The sequence below is a fragment of the Pseudopodoces humilis genome, chromosome 4, assembly GCF_049639895.1.
Source record: "Pseudopodoces humilis isolate 2021_Gansu_Grassland_sample_001 chromosome 4, ASM4963989v1, whole genome shotgun sequence".
In the NCBI taxonomy this organism is placed as follows: Eukaryota; Metazoa; Chordata; class Aves; order Passeriformes; family Paridae; genus Pseudopodoces; species Pseudopodoces humilis.
In genome coordinates, this window is record NC_142203.1 from 194,702 (window position 1) to 216,641 (window position 21,940).

The following is a 21,940-nucleotide window of genomic DNA, read 5'->3' on the forward strand; positions in this document are numbered from 1 at the left end:
GATGCCAATCCCTAATGAATTCCTGAAGATTAAGTCAATGCAGAAGCTGCGCAGAGGTGAAGAAAAGCAGATGAACCCAGGATCACGTGGAGGTTTTTTTAAGCAACCAAAACAAAACTCAGAAAACACAGATTCCCACACTGGATTGGTTTGGAAGGTATCTTAAAAACCAACTTATCCTACCCCCTACCATGGGCAGGGACACCTTCCACTAGAGGTTGTTCAAGGCCCCATCTAACTAGGCCTTGAGCAGAGATGAGACATCAAAATAAGTTAACTTTGATAAGTTAACTGATTATCTGAGTGAATACATCCTTCTCCTTCCTGCAGGTTTCTGTGAGAACCCAGCATATAATATAGTGCTTGCCACTAACTCAGCATTTTGGTCAGGAATATGTGCTGGTGTCTCTGTAGCTCAGGTCTCACTCAAACAGAAGTTAATTTACATGGATAATCCTGTATCCATATAATGTTTATAAGAAACAAGTTTTTTTTCTGCAGACACCATTTGCATGAAGCAGGAGTACTGTCTGTCACCTTGAAGGATCCCCCATACAAACGTCTTGCAGATGAGCATGCAAAATATATTTTACCAGGGAACAGCTGCTGGCCACCCTTGTCCTGCACCTAGCCCGTGCATCAGAGTCCTCTGACTTGTCTCCTAGGATCCTACATAACCTTTGCATTAAAGTTGTCCTGTTCCTAAGTTATTTTAGCTCATGCCTCCTACAACACTCTCTGTGCCCTCACTTTTGCCTTGCTGTCATGCACTGAGGCCTTTTTGTCTACCACCACTACCTCAAAGACACCCCACCCCTTACTCCTCCCCACTTCTGCTCCTGGGAGAGGACAACCCTGGGAACCTCCCTCCTCTGCAGAGGATGCCAATAATGGTCGCAGCCTTCCTCCTTCCTTGAAGTGTAATCAAAGCTCCTTCTTCTCATTCAGCATCACACCATAATACATTTCTCAGCCTTCCCATACCATTCCATGTTTTCCAATCCCACCTTTCCCCTACGCAGGGTACATGCACATATGAAGGCACTGCTAGATTTTTTTCTTTCCCCAAAACCCTAATCTGTCAAAACATTAGAGACATCCTATGCAGCTGGTGATGCACAAGCATGCATGGGCTGGCAGCATAGCAGAGGAAAAACCTGTCCTTGTGTGCTGCTGTTTGGTATTTCTGGTATCTCTAGAAGAGCACAAACAAATACCCAGGGAAGGCTGCCTGATTTCATCCATGCTGCTCTATGAAGGCCATAAACACACCATATGAAGACTAGAAAATCTCTTTGGATCCTCCCATGGAGCACTGATCCACCACTCCCAACAGGCAGAGAGTGAATGTGGCTTCCCAATTACAAAGTGACAGCTGCACACCTGTAGTTTGGGAGGAAGCATCCAGCTGGAATGTCACCTCTGCCACAGGCTGGGTCACATGAGAGGACTCAGGAAGGAGGTGTACATCCCAAACTACAAACACAACTGGAACCACCCTGAGCCCTCAACTGAAATTCTCACACATGGGAATGCATAACTCTATAGCTTGGTTCTCTTCAGGAGTCCAAGGAACTTACCCTGCAAGAAATAGGACCAGAGCTAAGACTTTTAACTGTAATGACCTAGAAGCACCATGCCAATGAGCCATGAGTACCCCTCTGAGCTTGGAGAAACTGACCAGTTCTAGTGTCAAGCAAGCAGCAACCAGAGTGTAGCATAACCTGGCAAGGGTCACAACAGAGGTAGCCTGTGCTCTTCCATGTCACTGCACCATAGTGAGCTGGCGCAATATGCAGTGGCGCAGTCTCAAACCATGGAACAACATCTGCAGACTGGAGGGACTGGAAGCATTATGGTTACCCGGCACAGTACAGATGGAGAGCCCATAGCCAAGCAGCACTGTGGTAGGAATGAGCTGAAGATGTGCAAAATGGAGATTTGGGGTCCTTCCCTGCTTTTGGTCCCAATAACTTCCTGAAGATGGGACCTACATGTCTTTTGCAATGGCCCAGCAACTTTTCTTAGAATAGTGGGATTTTAAGGGATTTTCCAGCTACTTTACTGTGACAAATCCCTCCTTGGAACCACCATCAGCTGAACACTAGCAGCCACATGGAGCAAGCACTGACCACAGCTTTCAGCACTGAGGCAGAACAAGTGCAGGCTGATGGGCACCCCTTCTGATTGCTGAAACCCCTCTCATCACACAGTCCCAGTGGAGAAGCGATCTCCTCACATCACGTCCACCTCTGCAGTTACAGTTTACACTGCAAAGGAGCAGAGTCAGGGCCAGCACTGGCCTGGCACAGTGGCAGTGACCAGCACTTGAAAGAGGAAAGGAAACCCCAGGGGAAGGCAGCACTCATGGAGCAGCCCCTCACCCCATGGCCCCACCGAGACCCTCCTGCTGAACCCTCCTGCCAACCCTTCCCAAGAGCTTCTCCAGCTGATTGTGGCAGGAGCAACAGAAAGGACCTAAGACTTGGCTCCTGCACTGGTGAGCTGGCAGTGCTGCTGGTGAGAAACAGTCCAGAATGACTGTCATGGCCAGGGGTCCCTCCTCGTGCGGTAGGAAGCCTGACCTTCTGCTTGGTAGGTGAAAAAGCAAGAGACGGGTGTTCGTTACCCTAGAAATTACCTGAAAAATGACTGCCTGCGGTTGTACCACGCACTGTCTCATCAGCATGGAGCACCACTGCCATAGCATGGAGGAGAGAAAACACAGACATGTGAAACGAGGAATATATAAAAGAGAGACTGAGAAGGACAAACTGAAAGGAGGGGCAAGACCAGATCTCATGTGTTCCCCAGCCCTATCCAACTCTGCCCTGTCTTGACTGTGGCAGACAGGAGCTGGGGGAGTGGCTGCAGCGGTGAGGAGAGGAATAATCTCTGTGCGCCTATTAGTAGCAGCACAACTTCTCTTACAGCAGCAGGGTCTGCACAGTCCCTTCCCATTAGACTTCTCTGCAAAGTGCACATGGGAAGGTTTCTGCTCTAAATAAGGTTTTGATTCCATCTCCATTGCAAAAGCTTTATTTCTAACTATTAATCCCCTTGGCGTGGTGGATGTGATAGGCAAATGGAAAGAAAAAGTGTGCAGAAGGGTTTCATAACTGTTTTCAAACCTGCTGCACTACAGCAAAGCAGAGAGGCAGACTACAACCAGCTTCACCCTGCACTTTTTCTGGTTAAGATGCCTGAGTGTAACACACTGAAAAGTCAACCCACCCTGTGTGTACAGAAATTGTCTCTTTGAGATTTACTTGGGATTTTATCCTGAAGTGTCAGGAAAAGATAGGCACACAGCAGGGAACAAGGCAGCCCCCTGAAACAGCCTGGTTCTTGGGTGCTAATACGGGAATCTCAGGGAGCTACCAGAGGCTGGAATGAGCCCTGCGACCCACGTTACAATCCATGAGGTGTGAGATAAATGTATCTCCTTTCTGCCCCATCCCTTTGGTGGGGCACAGACCTCACAATGCCTCTGAAGAGGCTGCACCAAGCAGAGACAGACAAGAGCTATTTGCTGCACAGGGCAAATGGCCATTAAAATTACCAGCTGGGGTCCACTGGGACTTGCACATGTTGCTTTTTGCATCTGCTATATTTTCCAAATCAGAACACAAGGCAGGCATGAAATAACACCTTCTGTGTTCTCCTGACACTGACACAGCTGCCCCCAGGCCCACGATACTGCTCAGGATACAGCAGCAGCAACAGCAACAGCTCAACAGGAGCTCAGACTATCAGTGCTTGGTGCCAGCCTGGGCTTCAGGTCTTAGTCTGCCTCCTCACCGACCACATGCTCTGCCTTCCTTCCTGACAGAGATGGTGCATCAAGAGCTGTCATTGCAAAAAAAGAACACTGAGATCCCTGAAAGGCACAGTGCTGTCCCCCAGATCACATCCACCACACCTCCTGCTTACCCCTGATGGCAGCAGCAAGCCAGACCTCACACCAAGTATCTCCAAGTTATCACATCTTAATATTTTTAAATTAGTTAGTAAATAGAGGCAAAAGTGGCACACACCAGGCAGGCTGTCCACAGAAACCTCCACCTCAGCCTGATAAAAGGAAAAAATTTGTAACATTAGATATGGTTCGAAGAGTTTAATCCAAAGCAGCTCTAATTAATCTCCCTAGGCTTTCAGAAACCCAGCACCGCTTGCAGCTGCACAGTCACCACTGCCGCTCTGCCTGGAATTTCATGGGAACGGAAAATCCAGCCTAATGCCCTCCTCCTCAGCCCCCCACAATATGGGTGGGAAAGGCTCTAAGAAACCTATATATCTAAGTCTCACCACTGCTGCCTGCCAGCCACCACACCATTTAATAATTTACATGATATTCCCTTCACTGGCCATTGCTGACACCAAAACCAATCCTACTTTGAAGCAAACGCTATTTACACACCTAATTGGGGCCAAACCCTAGTTGTTCTTTGTTTTCAGCCACATTGGGCTCATTGCTGTCTCACAGAATGTGGAAGTTTGATTTCAGTGGTACAACCTTTTTCCCTCAGTTTAAATAGAGTATTTCTGAGCCTCCCTTTCACAATACATATATGTTTATAAGAAGTTAACAGCTGTGCTTCATTTTAGTCCAAATCCAATTAGAATTGTACACATCCCCAGACATTCCTTTGAAGGCAGTGAGAATTAGCTCATGCACCCTGCCATGAACACATTTACCCTCATACTTCAAAATAACTGACCTGTTTTTGACCCAATCTTCACCTTATCTGCATATGGGAAACGATATACTACATTTTACATTTCCATAGTGCAATTCATAAGTGGGTGCAGCTATTCTCAGGTTTTCCAAAGGGACACCCAAACCCAATCTAAATGCCTAGAATTTACCTGTTGTTTTTCTTTTATACATATAAATAGCTGCATTTCCATTCACTCTTTGTTTCTCATTTTCATTTTGTTCTAATATCTGCATGTAAATGTCTGAAAATAGCATCTGTAATTGAAGATTATGAAGTATAGCCAGCTCCTGACAGGCTGCTAAGGAAGATGGATTATCCTCATTTTTCTGTAAATTTTGTCAATTTTGGAATTCATAAGCTATCAACACTGATCAAAATGTGACTGCACAGCTGTGTCAAAGCGGACGGCGCAGCATCAGCGCAGCTCCGAGGAGGACAGCTCTCCCCAGCCACTCAGCCAGGGGCACACACTGCAGGAATCCTTCCCGGCTGCTTGTGGTATCTACATCCCAATCACACTGCCCCCTCCACCCCTGCAAAAAAGAAAAATCAAATAAATAAGTAAATTGAAAGTACGCAAATTCTCTGGTGCACCAATTCAGATCACAAAGCACAATTTATTGCGTGTTCTCTCTTTTTATTTATCCCTAAGTAGTAAACACGATTTCCATTCAGGGGGTTCGTTATGTTCCACTCCTACCAGACAATCACAGCACACTTGAGGCAATTGTTTAGCCTCTTCCTCTCAATTTTCCCATTACTGGGAGTAAGTACTGTTGGGACTCTTTAATAGCCCGACTGCAGCCCATATCAATAACAGATGAGGTTTAATCGTCCAACACAAAAATTATTTAGGCTCAGTAAGGACATTCAATGTCATTTGCATAATGGCATTTCTATCCTGAGCACCTAACCCATCGTGCATAAACAAGACCCTGGGACCATAAATAATAATAAATCATGACGTCCATCCTCCTCTTGCTGTAATAGGAGCCTCTCTATGTAGAAATTATTTCAGCAGGAAATGGGCACTATAATTTTAAAGACATGTGGCATTGCACAGGCCAGTAAATCACACCCGTGCACAGTTACACACACACACGTGCCAGTGAGGCTGCCCATAGTGAGCAGCAAAACCCCATGAAGCAGCAGCACAGAACACTGCCTATGCTGGCTGCTGGAAATGTTTTTAATATTGTTTCTTAGTCAGAGGTAGCAGGCTGAACAAAAGCAATGCCTGAGTAGTGTGTGCAGTGCCTGGCATGTGCTTGATGGACCTGTCAGTCTGCCAAATCCCTGCTGGTCAATCCCTCATGCCTGTTGTCCTTGGATGTCTGGGAGGGTCTGACGGGAAGGGAGCAGAGCCCTGCAGATGCTCAGATGGGTGTTTTCCAAGCAAGCCCTTCATGGTGCCATTGCAGTCCCCAATGCCCAGCAGGGGCAGAAATGGCCAGTGGCCTCTTTCAGAACCATGAATCACTGAGGATGAAAAGCCCTCTAAGATCATTGAGTCCAACACTGCCAGGGCCATCAATAAACAATGTCCTCAAGAGCCATAAACTTCCTTTGGTTTTCAGAAAGTAGCCTCCACCAAAAAAATATGTAAGGCCAGCCCAAGAGTGGTAAATGTACAGAATGAGCTGAGGTGGCTTTCCAGATTTCAGCCTCATCTGGCTGCTAACAAGTACCTGGATCAGAAACATCAACACCACCACAATGACAAAGTCAACCTCTGTTTCCACCGAGATTTGCTAGCTTCAACATCACATATTTGTCCACAACAACTCTGACATCTCTCTGTGTAATACTAACGCTGCTGTGTCTCCTGCAGGACACAAAACGATAGGATGACTCACCCGAGCCTCCACCCACTCTCATCAGCACTGCCCAATCCTGCAGAGGTTCTTCCTTTCTGTCTCCATGCCAGAGCCTCCCAGTTCAGTTTACTTAGAAAAGTAGAAACTCCCAAAACAGATTCTGTAGGAACCTGCTCCCAGTTCCAGTGTTGCAACATAAATGCCTGCAACTGGCCCGACCCCCTCCAGTTTCTTCTCTCCAGTCTTCCTCTCTCCAGCCTTCCTCCTCCTCCCAGGGCAGTCCTCTCCCGCTTTCCACACAGACTTACATTTCTCTTCTTCCCCCCTTTCCTGCCCTCTCCCCAGTACCATTTGAATTCTCTCAGCACCCTCCACCATCCTATGTGCAATGCTAAAAAGGAGACACCTAGTCAAAGTAAAGCACGGGACACACAACTGAAATAAAGCATAGTGCAACCCACCCTGCTGGAAAAGCATTTCCTCTTTGGAAACCCAGCAAAAAATTTAGGCTTTTATGCCTCTAATTGCTACAATATATTGTTAAAATATGCTGTTTCTCAGGACAGGACCTGGACATTTCCCCTCTCAACACTAACAATTTCAACCAGAGGGGCAGGGAAAAGGTACAATCCTCTGGCATGGTGGCTCCTCTGCTCCCACTGAAGCACTAAGCATGACTGTGCCTAGAAGAAAGCACAACCCCCAGCACAGTAAAGTACTTCCTTATGGAGAAATACGAATCAAAAATGTGAATGCACACTGAGAATGTGTGAGGCTGGCATCAATATTGTCAGATGTTCAATCCATCCCACCAATGGCTCCTGACACTCAAGAAGTCTTGTGCAAACTTTCAAGAACAGTTGGTATTTATGCAATGCTTTCACATGCACTACCCAATGGCATTTCACAAATGCCAGCTGAGAATCCTGTCACAGCATTTTTTATATCATATTAAGCATTGTGTACAATAAACTGGTCTCAAAGTGGTGTGACTACCAAAGCAGCAGATTATCAGGGTCCAAGCCTCATGGGTAGCCAAAGCCCCTGCAGTCATTGCACCTACAAGGGTACCAAACCATTATGCAGGGGAAAGCCAATAGAGAAAGCCACAGAGTTTGCTGTTTTGTGGCATGTTGCAAAGTCCAAGCTGAACAAATCCATGTCAACTCATGAGCTCCTGTATTTCAAAGCCAAACACCAAGTGGCACACATTCTTCATTTTCCAAAAGACTTTTGCTTCTCCTGTTGGTGCCCCTTGGAGTCTGGTGATCCTGTGGGAGTCAGGGGCCTTCTGCCTTCCATTTTTGGGGTGGAAGCTTTCCCTACAATGTTGAATTCCCCATCAAATTCCCACTATGGAACTGATCCTATTAAAAGAAAAAAGGCAAAAATAAACTAAAAAAAAAAAAACCAAAAAAACACATTAAACAAAACTCCCATTATTATTCAAAGCTGTTCTTTCATTTCTTCCCCTGCACCTGAACTAGAATGGTAAACGGCCACAATATTGCACACCAGTTTTCATTACAGCATGTTTATGGAAAAGACAGAAATCTTAAAGGTCTTTTCCAATCTAAATCACTGTATGGTTCTGTGCCTGGGGAGGTAGAAAATACAGGAAAAGGTAAGATATAAGGAAAAGAAATATTATGGAAAGGTTTGTAAATCATTGAAACAAGCTACCCAGAGAAGTGATGGAACACACCATCCTGGAAGTGTTCAAAAAACATGTGGATATGAGTGACGACATGGTTTAATGATGAATATGGTGGTGGTGCTGGGCTGACAGTTGGACTTTGTCCTAAAGGTCTTTTCCAACATTAACAGTTCTGTGATTCTGTAACTGCAAGTGTTGTTTCCAGAAGCATTATGCAGCACTCTCTGATTACATGTCCTTGGAGTCATGGGATTAGAAAGGCAGCAGGAACTGAACAAACTCTGTGCACTGACAGCAGGCAAAGTGACTGGCTTGGATATCTTAACCAGAGTGCTTTGTCCTGAAAACAAAAAGTGTCAGGATGGCTGCTGGGAATGTGGAGTGAGGGAGATGCTCCTTGCCCTTCATGCATGCTGCAGGCATGCCTCATGCAAATGGAGGCCCTAGGCAAGGGAACATCAGGGGAGTGATGCAGTGCTTGCTTTGATGTGACATTCAGCAAGGATGAATAGGCAAGGAACCCCACTTATCTTGTGGGGTAAATCTTGAGCTGTTTTTCCCTTTTGCTAATTATCTGAGGCCCACTGAAAACCAAATCTGACCAGCAACAGGTCCAGAGTGTGAAGGCTCCAGGACAAGGTGATGGAGACTGGGGCAGGACAGCATTCCATACCTCAGGAACATTCTGTCTGCCCTACCTGCCCATGGAGCAGGGAAATGGGCTCCTCATCTTCAGAATTATACCTACAAACACCAGAAATTGTCTACATATTGATATAAAAGATTAAGCAAAACAGAGACAAGCTGACAAGTCAGGATACCTATTGGGTGCTGGTTCCAAGTAAAGAGACTGTCTGATGACACACAGAGCCTCTTGCTGCTGGATGCCCCACTATCATGATAAGCCTCAGTAACAGACCTCTATACAGAAAAATCATCAAAGACAACAGGTTTTGGTGAAACATTTCCATTTTTATCAAAAACAATTTTCTACTGGAAAGACAGGTTCAGCCAGGCACGCTGGTGTTGTAATAATCACTATTCTGCTGCTAAAACTGCAGAAGATGCCTGGGCACCACACATGCAGCAGAACATCTCCACAAGCAAACAGCATCAGGCAACCAGAAGGGAACCCACCACCAGTATTACCTAAGCACCTCTTCCACCCCAAAAGCTACTCCAGTTCTTATGCCAGAGAGGTATTTGGGGTTATATTTTCAAAATTTCCTCTCCAGTCACAAGAACCAAAGAACCCCTTGAACAAAAACACTGACATGGGGGCTGTGCAATCAACAAAATCTCCCACTCCTACCAAGCCTCACAGTTTGACAATGCCTGAAAGTCATTCATCAGCTACATAATCTGATGACAATTTCTTGTATAACATAATTTAATTCGTTACTTAATCCTGTGTTTCAATTATTTAGAGAGGTCCTAATAACCAGTGAAATACTCCAAGCCTAACTGAGCATCTGACAAGTGCAGTTTTTATGCCTGGCTTCACTCCCCAGCTCCTGTTCCAGGAATGCACTCATCACCTCCAGGACCTTGTTCTCTCTCAGCCCTTTGTGCATGACTTATCTGGACTGGTTTGGACCTGAGTTCAGCCCTGAGGGGATTTTGCAGGAGAAGCCCTTCCCTCTCCAATATTGCCCTTATTTCATTCCATTTTCAGGGTGAGAGGAGCAGAGCTGAAATCATGCTCCTACATGTTAATCTACTCTCTTAGTGCAGAAGTTCTTTCAGGTTTGGGTTTTTTTGTTTTGTTTGTTTGGAAAATTCTGCTGCCAAAACATTTTAAGCAGCCACTATTCATAGTGCAGAGAGGAATTTTGAATCAGTCCCTTTTGTGTGGAACTGGCTTAGCTCCACAATTGCTTTTTGTCATTATTCAGACACTGGTGTAGGTTGTTTTGTTCAATCTCATACTAAAAAAAAGGCAACCCAAAACTATGTCAGTCTTCTGAAAACCCAGGCTCTGCTCTGAGCAAGTTTCTCAGACTCCTTGGCACTGCATGCCAAGCAATCCTCCATCTCATCCTATACACTGGGTGAACTCTTCCACACTAATGACTCTTTTCATTGTAGCAACACAAAAGTTTTCCTTAAACACATCATAATAACTGGAATGAATAAAGTGGCTGAGCAGCAAGGTACTGGTATGACCCAGGTTGGAAGGGGTTCCTCTAGGTGAGTCTTGAAAATCACCACAGAGACTGCACAACTTCGGACCGTGCAGAGCCTCTCCCATGTCAGTTCATGCCCCTGTCTGTCATGTTCCCACTGAACCCCCATGAAGAGTTTGGCTCCTTCTGAGATGTTTTAGCACATCAGGTTCCTCAAGAGAGCATACTCCCATCTTTGTCGATTACAAGGTGATGGATAGATTTAGAGAAAGCCCACTGTAAAGACTGTAAAACAGCAGTGATTTCCAAACGAGGACTGGGAAATGTACTTGAACCTTGTCAGAGCCTGTGGGATCCAGACATTTACTGAGGACTAAATGGAGAAGTCTTGTTCCATTCTTCAAATGCTGGTGCAAGCCCTTCACTTTGAATATAATCTGAATTGGCCAGGCACTAGTTGACAGGTAAGTGTGTTCACTCACAGACTTGCCCTTCCTTCTCCTGTGGGGCTAACATAGGCATAAGGAAGTTGGTCGATTTTGACATAACTGTCCAACTTGTGCTGCTACATGGCATTGTCTGATATTGGTGAAGGACCTTGTTTATCTCTCTAAACTAAAAAAGAAAGAAATTATTTATTGCAAAACACACAATAAACAAAGAGATGCAAGTTCCCACATTTCAAAGAAATGTGAAATCTTCTGTCAAGGTAACAAGTGGGGAAAGGTTTTCTTAGATTTCCTACTTCTCTATCACACTTAGAAGCCACAGAAAATCTTCTGGAGAACACCTGCAGCCTTTTCAAGATGTTGTGTTCTATACAATCACTAAGCTCTGGCTGTAAAGCTGGTGGAAGGTGCTGAGATGAAATTTGGTTTTAGAAAAACATCCCCTTTGAGCATTACCCAACAGGGATGGTGCTATGGCTGCAGTTTCCAAACATTTTCCCGAGTTGTTGGAGGTTAGGATATTTTTCCTTTTGTTTATTTCTGTCATGGAATTTTTTCCCAACTGCTGCTAAGAGAGAATTAACGACTGGTACTTGAGACAAAAGAAATGGCCAAGGTGGGGGAGGGCTCAACTTTCTCACCTGTGGCGTGGTTCTCCTTGGAAGGGTAGAGATACTGTGGGATTTTGGCAGAGGGGGTGGAGGACTGGGCTCAGCTCCTCTGACTCTCCTGCTCTGTACATCAGAGGGGAGAGAGGCTCCGGTTGCTGTGGGGAGAATTCACTACCGTGAGGTTCCATCCCCTGCTGCCTTGTCCTACCGTGAGTGGAGCTCTGCTCATGAAAGGGGCCGTTGCACTGGGACCCTATTAACATCCGACCTCACCAAACAAAGGACCCTCACCAGCCACTCGGGTGTCTCAGGAGAAACCCCAGGATGCCCCTGCAAGGGAGCCTCTCCCTGCCATGTTTGGGAGCCAGGCTGCCGCTGCCCAGCCCCGCCACTTCTCTACCATTGCTCAGGGTTTTTCACTCAAATGTAACCCAGCACCCGCTGCCTGCCGGGACACTCTCCCAGCTCCTCCACAGCTGTGGATTTTCTGATACATTACATTACTCTGGAGTCTGGTTGTCCCTGGTGCCGCTCCAAGGTTCCTGCTGCAGCCCCTTTTTCCCCAACCCGGCCGCCATTACCCATGAGGGAGGCGTGGCCACAGCGCCCCTTGCAGGTGTGGGGGAATCATCGCACTCCCCTGCCCGGCTGGGAGCCAGCAGCGCCCCTGCCGGCCGTGCCCAGAACTGCACCCAAGGGGAAAGTGCTGCCGAGAGAGGGCTGGGACTGGGGGTCTGCTTTTCTTTGTTGGTGCTGCTGTTGTTTGCCTTGTTTTATACAGAAATAGATATATATTCTAGTAAAGAACTGTTATTGCTTTTCCTGCCTGACAGCCCCATGTTTTCAAAGTTTAAATAATTCAGAGGGAAAGAGGTCATATTTCTTCCATTCCAAGGGAGGTTTCCACCTTCCCTGCAGACACCTGTCTTTCAAACCAAGATATCAGGCTCTCAGGGAAAAAGCACACCTCTTTCATCCTCAGTAGCATCCTTGTCCCTGAGGAACTTCTAGGGTGGGGGAGAGCTGGTCTGCCTTTGCCAGCTGCTGACCATGCCACATGTCACCAACATTCCCTTTGCACAAGCCTGTGCACAATGTGGAGAGCTTGCCAGGGGGAGAAGTCATTCCCCCAGTTTAGGCAGAGCAAAGAGAAAAGAGACAAGGACAAAGGAGATGTGGGAGCACAAGCCACAGCAAGGTTGGCCTTACCTTTAACTTGTGAATTTGTATTTCTGCATATAGACATATTTGAGAGCAGTCAGGAGGAAAAAAGGGGATGTTTAAAACCAGGAATACAATGCAATTCTCAAAGGAGCTGTCTATCTTGGTATTTTGGGATTCCTCCTCTTTGATGGGTCAAAGGGAGGAGAAGGTGACAAGGACTCTCCTGTGTAGGAAAAAGACTCATATTTAGCAGCCCTGGAGACAGAGATAGTCCCCAGACAGAGTCATGTGAATTGAGGAATGTAGCACTGCAACTCCAATGCTCAGACTACGAGAGAAGCATCATTTGAATCTGCTCTGGGCATCACTGAGGCTTCCCTAACCCCATAACAGGCACTAGGAGAGTTGCAGTCTTTCAAATGTACTCTGAAATCACTGAAATATGTGTGTGCTTACTCTTCCCCAGCTTGGTCTCATTACACTGAATGCCATCACAGCAGGGTGTGTGCAGTGAAACCCCAGCTCTCTCCTCCTACCAGCAGCTTCTCTTCAGCATGATCATGCTCCCAAGATCTTGCAGACTGCAGGAAATGCTCCCTGTCACCTTCTGCAAAGTCTGCAGGAGAAATCCTGACCTTGTGCTGCCCATTACTTCTTGACAAAGTGGGAAAGCTGGTCACCACCTGCTTCTACAGGGAGGTACCTCTGGGAAGGGGCATTGAGCTGAAGTGGGGGTGCATGGTATCCCCCTCTCTGTGCCAGACAGGAAAGTGGGAAACCCCTGGATTATCCACCTCTCTTGTTTACACAAAAACCAGCCATTTCAATTCCAGACTCCTCAGACATCCTCAGCTACCCCTGAAAGCTGCAGGGTTGCTTTTCACAAGGATGATGTTGATATAGGAAGACGTTTGCTGGATATATGGTTCCTGTCATTCTCCTTCCCCAGAAAACTCTTTGCCTTCACAGCCCCACTGTCACACAGCATACACACAGGTGTCATACAACAAATCTGCTGTGACTGTCACTACCCAACACAACATGACACAGCAAGGTGGCACACACACGGAATTCTGTGCGGTCTTCAGAAGCTAATGCGCTAAAATATACTCTCAAGGAAGGGCAAAGGAGTAGGTATGCAAAGAAGAGGTACTGACCAAAGGAGCTGAGCTTTCTCCTACTATTTTAAAAGAAAAGCCTTTCCACTTAAAAAAAAAAAAAAAAAAAAAAAGAATTGATTTGGCAGGTTTCTTTCTTGTTTTTCAATCTGAACCAGAGCAGAGACAAAGGAGAAGGTTGTGCATCCCTCTGCATGCCCAGCAGTGTAATGAAGGGACATAGGGCTCAGAGAAGACACTCTGTCCTGAGGAGGCTTCAACCTCTCAGCAGCGCAGGTGTCACATGAAAGCATCTGGGACAGGTGGTGGAGCTCTATCACCAGAATAACCTGATGATGCTGAACTGGAGACAGCAGCTGACAGCATAGTCTTGAGGCTCAAAGTGCTTTGTGTATGGAGTAGCTCCAGAAAAAACACCTCATGAAAGGAGATGGGAGTAAGTGCTACTGTCATCTCCCAGAGGTTGCTGCTCTGTCCTGGTAAAGCAATCCATGTTACAGCTGAGCACTGGTCCCCACATCTTTTGTTTACCTGTTTAGTTTTTACTGTTACTGAAATGTTCTACTAGCCAAGAAAAAATATCGCCAGCCTGAGATTTTCTTCTGAGTAATCTTTAAAGTGCACAACTGGCTGGCAGAGAGGGCTGCAGTAGGTGTGGATACACCTTCACAGCACACACATGCACTACCCAGGTGGGAGCAGCTCATTCACACACCACCCAACCCCCCTGACATGGCTTACCATGGGGATGAGCAGCAAAGCCCAGCACTCAGGGAATCTACAACTGCAGCAAGGGGCCAGTTGCCACTTCTGCTGACCAGGAGGAGCACACCTTCTTCCCCTACAACCCCTACACAGGGCAGAGGTCATGGGTGCCTGTGCTCCCAGCTGCTGTCCATTCGCCATCCTGCCTGCCTGGACCCCACGCCCTTTCCATTCGGTAGGGGTATTGATCTGCTGGCAGCAATGGGCTGGATAATTAGCCAGGAATTAGGGTTTCTATTACAGCCAGGAGGCTGCCCCAGCTGATTTATCACCTGAATAATTTACTGTGATTGAAAGGAAATTAAAATGAACTCCATTTGACAACTGTGCGCTTTTATGGGCTTTAGTGAAGACTCAAAAGCCAAATTAATAGCCTGGTGTTGTTTGATAGTCTACTGAGAGTAAATATGGAAAGGTTTTTTTGTCTCCTGATGTGTTCTCCTAGGCTTGATTTTAGAGTAGGGATTTTCTTCCCCTCCCACCAGTAAGGCTAAGGCCTGGAACAGGGGAGATTTCAGCTGTAAAAGCCAGAGCCCTTGTTCCCTGCTCCTCTCTGCGCTGCCAGCACTCACGCTCTCGTTCTCTTTTCTGTGGTTATAGAGGATCACAGGGTCAGCAGGTTGAGGATGAGCAGGTAATGCCTGCCGGCAGCCCCTGGCCCAACCTGGCACCAGCACTGGCAACAGCAGCCAGGGCAGCCCACCCAGCTGCCACTGCTGGTGATGGGCTGCCAGCAGCGTGGCCTGAGGGAAAGCACGGGGGCCAGGCACAAAATCATCCTGCATCCCACAACCCCATATCACCACCTCCGGCAGACCTGGGCGTGTATCTCACCATGGTTCAGGGTGCTGACCCTGCAACACCATGTCTTCCTACCCACTACTGCCTGGGCTCCTGCAGAGCTGGCAGAGCATTGCTAGGTTCTGCTTCACCTCTTCCTGTGTCTTTATTTTTTCTCTATTTTACATTTGTGTACATTCATTGAGACAACATGTTATTGTTTCCTTTTCCTTTTTAACTTGCTTTTCATTTAGCACACCGTGTAATGCATCCATGGTTAAGAGCTTGCCTTGGAATGTTCAAATTATTCCTGCAAGTGACAGACTGAGAAAAAATTTGGTTCTTCAAACTATCCATGAATCATTTTCATAATTTTCACCATTTCTGGATGAAAAGAAGTTTTGTGAAAACACAAACAAATATTAGCTCTGCATTTCTCAGTAAAAGTCAGAGTGTTTTCAGAAGCTCAACAGCCTCTGTCTGTCCAAAGGTTTCCCAAGAAAAAACATATTTCTCACACTCTGGGGAGCAAGACCAAGCATACAGTCTTGCAGTTCATAGAATCATTCATTGCATGGTTTGGGTTGGGAGTGGTCTTAAAGATCACCTAATTTCAACACCCCTGGCACAGGCAGGGACACCCTTTAGTAGATTCATTCCTGCCTTCTGCTTCTCCAATAACTCCGCTTTGGGAGTGAGTCCTCTTAAAACAGAAATGGGTTATACTTTCTGGCTTTACTAGAATTTTCTGTTACTCGCAAATATTAAATTCCAGTACTGTAAGGGGGATTGTGTATCTTGCTCCTCTCTGAAGTTGCATTCCAGATCCTCTTAGAAAAAAGCCCATAAGATTCCTGTTTAAAAGCTGGAGCATACTTAGGCAGAAGGCAAAACTTGATTTTCAAAAGAAGTTCATGACCCTGTCTTTGTCAATTCAGAGAATTTCTTTGGTGCAACTCTCTCTGCATCAGGTTTCAGCTTCATGCAATTCTTCCACTTTTTCCAAATCATAAGTAATTTTGGGGGGATTCCTTGGCTATCCAAATTCTATTAGTTATCCAAATTCCATCTGCCTATGCATATCTCCAGATCCACATTTATTTGCACTCCACGTCATGAATACCCGTGTTACTATATGTTTGCCAGGTTACTGGTTTCTATATGAGTGCAGAATATCTATATTTTATCCAGAAATCACTCTGAGAGCAGATATTCTGTTTAGGTCTAGCTTAAAGCAGTGGGAAAGCACCAGCCCAGGCCTAGGAATTATGTGCTATTAGCAGCAAGCTGTTATCTTCTAAGCTGGTGACCTACATAGCATTGAATCTGCTCACATCATGTTATGCCTCATTATGGCCCTGATCTAAAGTTTATTGAAGTCAATAGAAATATTCCTCTTGGCTTCAATGAGTATTCGATTGGACCCATGTGTGAAACTGAAAGTACAAAAGAATCCATTTCTGTTGTGGACAGAAATCCAGCATGGATAATTCCTTTCTTTATTCTAAGAAAATTAACGCACTGTGTCTCACATTGAGCCAATCCAGCTGTATATCCTTCACCCTGCATTTTTCAGCCATAGATGCATTAATCCCACTCTCACAGCCTCCACGAGCACATTAGTCCACAAGCACCAGGTTTGTCCCCTGCCTGCTTCAATGGGACATTCCTGCAGTTGTCCAGTCTCAAATACCTAAAGTCCCCAGGTCTCCTTGACTTTCCTGGGTCTTTTTCTCCAAGAACATCTCCTGTCTTTGTCAATGCTTTGACTAGAGAATTGCTTGAGTCAGCAGCTCACAAAACAGATGGCACAGGCTTGGCTAGACTGGGACAACTTCCCAAAGATGCTGTGGAGAGCTCCTCCTTCCTTCTGGCAGGAAGCTATTGGAGGACAATCATCCTCACAGCCACACAGAGGATTTTGCTGAGTACAGCTGATGCTTCCAGTTCCTCCAGGTCTTAATGGACAATAGGCACTGGAAAATTTTGCCACTCAGTGTTGCAGCTCTCTGCATAGGATGAGCACCAGCTCTGGATAAACTCTGCATTGTCACTGCAGTGACCATGACTAATGGGGGGTTGCCTGCAGCGAAGGCCAGACTGAAATATGCTGGTCTGACACTGTTACAGGTGCACAACACAGTTCCAGGGCAGGCAGACAGGTAAAAGCTTCTCCTTATGTCAGTTTGTTTTGTTCCAAGGGGATCTGGGTTGGCAACAGCAACAGCCTTCCCTGTGGGCAGGGAGGCTTCACCGCAGATCCAACACACTGGGGAGCAGCAGAGCCCACCCACACACACATACTGAGCACAGAGAGAATGGAAGCTGCTGTGAAGGATTTCCTTTTCCAAGGTCTGATAATTCCAAGGTCTGGCATTACATGGTTGCAGGCGCTGTCCCTGCAGATAGACGAGACACACAGAGCTGGTACATAGCAGCCACGTACAAAATGGCAGTGCAACATTGCTGTTGCAAACATACCACTATGTGCATTTCCATACCCATGCTCAGAAATAAGTGAACATTTTCAATAAGTTTTCCATTAATATTTGCAACTGATGTAAATTAATCATGGGATGTTTGCAGAAAATGAGCACAAAAGGGCACAAACATGAGAGAAAGGCCTTCATTGTTATGAGTTCTCTTAATAGAAGAGTTCATTTTTATAGCAGGACTCTGTCAGGCAGAGGTGGGCCAGAGTGCTCTGAGTACTGATTTTACGTCACAGCTCCTCCCCACAACATATATACATGAAAGGACTTGATGCTGTTTGCACAGATAACCCCTGGCTCCCTCTGCCACTGGATGTTTTTCATGCTCCACATGTGCAGGAAACACATCTGTGGAGCACACATGTACATGAGCCCAGCTGCACCACTGGGTGCTAGGCTGCAAAACAAGGCAAGTAACAGCTGACACCTTAATTCTGCCCCTTGATGCACAACGTCTGACAGTCTTTAATGGTAGGTGTACACAGCAGGATCCCTGCCCCACCCAGCACACACAATCATCACTGTTTCTCTCAAAGGATTGTCTGATGTTTTATCTCCCTGTCACTGTCCAGTGGTTGCCTTCTCTCTCAACATGGTATGAGCCCTTCCCCAAAGACAAGTATCCATTCCTCATCATTCTCTTCATAAATGCCACAACTTACAGTAGATGTGAAAGTTGGTATGATTATTGTCAATAGTACAGATTACAACAGTCATTACAATTGTCAACAGTATAGATTCAGAGATTCAAAGAATATTCTGAGTTGGAAGGTACCCACAAGGACTATTGACTCCAACTCTTAAGTAAGGAATTGAACCCACAGTCATGGTGTTACTAGCATCCTGCTCTAACCATGTCAGAAGATGATAAATAACCCAAGAGCCTCCATTTTATACAGGTTAACTGAGGGAAACATCAAGATGGGAAATGGAAGTGTATTTGAAGTACTCAAAGCAAAGAGTTACACAGTAACCCTGCAACACCCCAGTGACACTCCCCACACAGCCCATCAACCTCCCTACCTACATGAAGGGCAATGGACTCATAAAGGTAAGGACAAATTTTGTACAGAAAATGCACCAGGAGGACTTTGGGCAGCATCTGGAAACAAAGTATGATGAGGCTGCAAATACTGTGCTGTGCAGAGCGACTTCTTTCCACCTCACCATTGCCAAGGGCCTGCCCCCAGACACAAGTGAGGACAAAGACTTAGAGAGAAGCCACAAAACAGGAAGGAAGAGGGATCTACAGTGTCTATAGAGTAATAACTATTCCATTAAAATACCTGGAGCCTTCCTCAGATGAACAGTACTGGCACATCAGTAAGTTTTTGTGCCGAAGCAAAATTAGTGATGTTCAGCTGGCTGCTGTTGGATCAAATTTCTAATAAAATGGATAAACAGTGAGTGAGCAGCTCATACAAGTCCTCTTTCCACATCCTGTCTCCATGGGGAGGAGTATATTTTCAATATTTTCCTGTACAGAAAGAGCTTAAAGCTCCATACATCCACCACTGACTTAGCTTCTAAAGCACCACTGTGGGGTCCACCACCACTTTGGACAGACAAATGTCATGGGCAGATCTTGCTTTACTACAGCAATCCAATCCAGGGATAACTCTGGTTTTCAGAGCACGTCATTAATATTCTCAGTATTTGATTTCTCATTGATTTCTTTGGCCCTACTAATTGATGCAGACAGCTTTTCCACTTCAGATAAGCATCATGACAGCTTTGCTTGACTCACCAAGGGAGTGAGACAAGACTGTTTCTGTAAGGCTGGGATTCATACAGCATCTTTGTGAACTACAAGTCATACAGATCACATCTGGGCATGTTGAAAGTTACCCTTCACATACCATCAGAAAGCAGAAGCTGACCCCAAATATTTGCAAGCCCTTCACCATGGTCCAGCCTTCCAAAAGCAAGCACCATACTCCAAGCTATATGAAAACGAACAACTGCAAATTTCTTTTGTAATTACATGTGAAAATACCGGGCAATGTGGTTCTGCACAGTACATTTTGCACCTCATAATGCCAGATTTCTCAGCATCTTACATGACTTCCCAGAGCATGCAAGGAGTATCTTGTTCATCAGATTAATAGCAGCATGTCTCCAACTTTAACAATCTTTCTGCTTAGAGCCATTCTAGTCACAACTCCTTATGTGGCCCTGGGAGATCCTTTCTCCATCAAGAGCTAAATATCCCATATTTGATAATTGGGATAACAATTCAGCAATATCCTTATTCAAATCCCTCATTCTTCCTATAAAAGCAGTAGAAGTTTATCTCTGAATAAATGTTCACTCACTGCTGGACTGTCTCCCATGAGCTACAGCTGGCCATGACTAAGAGGCTCCAGAACACAAAAACAAATAAAAAGTCCCCTCCCATCACTGCTCCCTTTGCAATGACTATTTTGGCCTGTAAAGTTTTTGCAGGAACAAATCTAACAAGACACAATTCCTAGGTGACCAACGCTGAAAAGGCTTGCCATAGCCTTGGGCAGGGTGCCTGCCCTCTCCAGCATCCACCGTGTTTGGATGGGATAATCACCATCTAGTGGTATGTGAAGGCCACTTCACCTTCCAGAGACACCGATGGCGTGACTTCCTATCTCTTCCCAGCTCAAATTCGTATCTGCAGTTTCACAGCACACACAAATCAGAAAAAAACACAAAACCAGCAGAAGGTGCTGAAAAGAAAATGTCCCTATGAATGAAATAGCAAATGACAGATGATCTTAAAGGAATGAGGAATCCTTACTCTACCATAGTATTTTCAGCATAAGTAATTTAAAAAGAAAAAAAGAAGAAGAAAAGCCACAATGGTAGTAGGCTACCATAAGACAATCTCCAATGGCCCTCAAATGTATAGATTACTCCAAGGGGAATCAGTGTTAGGAAAGTCCATCCACCTTGCTAAAAAGCATGTCTGATATTAAGAACACTGAAGATTAATGGCGGAATACATCATTAAGTAGCAAGCTAGACCAATATCGGTGCTGACAGCAATATATTAATTTCTACCTCCTTCTCAGCAGCTAAATTAAATACTGCCACCCAAGAAGAAGAACGTAGCTCAAAAGAGAGACATAGCTCATCAGTTTTTTCACATACTTCTATACTATGCTTGCAGAAATTGAATTTTTTCCAAAATACTAGCGCCAAGTCCTCAAACACTGTAGATCCATAGGTGGAATTAATTTGCCTTCACATGCTATTCGGGTGTTTCTCTCAGCAAATGGCCAGTTACATGTCTAATAAGCCATTTCCAGATACAAAAATCTGATTTGTGCCCACAGTCATGCTCACTGTGAACCAAAATTAGGCACTGGGTTTTGCAGGTCTTCTCCATGTTACCTGCACTGCCTTCTTTTGATCTAACAAAAACATCAGAAGCTGTGGTGCTCTTTAAAGATTAATTTGATGCAACTGGTCTGGATCGGGTGTAATTTCATAGCCAAACATTTGCTAATTTTTGCACAATGAGTGTTTTCCTTCATTTTTAAAAGGCTTTAATGGCTAATGTGGACTTGGCTGAAATGAGCTTGACAAGACATCTGTCTCCATATTTGTCTACTGAAACTCTGAAAAGCCTTTGATGATGTCCACCAAACAGATCTCTGCCAGTGGAAAGCATACCAGCAAAACATAAAATATCTACAATAGTACCTGCTCTGGTTTGATGGGCTCAGTTGTCGTGAAGATGTCAGAATAATGTTGTCTCTCAAAAACACGATCCAACACTTCTAGCTGCTGCTGGGTGAAAAGGTCTCCTCGCATCTGTTTCCGAAGAAAATCTCTGCTTGGGAGAGAATGGCCATTTGGTACTGGAGATTCCTGAATACCTTTCAAAGAGGAGAGAGAAGAGGAAAAATGAGTAGTTTCATGATGTGGCCTATAGTAGAGTGTCTTTTCTCTTGAACAGATGTAGGTACCAATACCTGAAGTCATGAAGACTTTTTGTGCGGTTACAGTTTGCTAGAAAACACACTGTACAGTCTTGCATTATAAGCAACTTTAACCCACCAATAACTTCACACATAATTTAAAGGCAGGATACAGGACAATAGTCACATTTTTGCCTGCATCACTTTTACTGTGCCCCCTGGGAAGCTGTCTGGTTCATGGTCTGTATACAGGAGAACACAGGATAAGTAGATGGCCTGATGACAGTCAGAGTCAACTTGGGTCAACTCCAGCAAAATGCTTTGCCCAGTCACCACCCACACAC

General features: G+C 45.4%; 1 protein-coding gene across 2 annotated transcripts in view; it reads right to left on the minus strand.

The window, feature by feature from the left end:
• PAX5 (paired box 5) overlaps positions 1-21,940 on the minus strand; it is a 128,787-nt gene that overhangs the window by 57,753 nt on the left and 49,094 nt on the right. For both annotated transcript variants that reach the window (XM_005529469.3, XM_005529470.3), the window contains exon 6: positions 21,379-21,554. In XM_005529469.3, the coding sequence (XP_005529526.1) occupies positions 21,379-21,554 (176 nt within the window). The remainder of the gene's footprint in view (positions 1-21,378; positions 21,555-21,940) is intronic.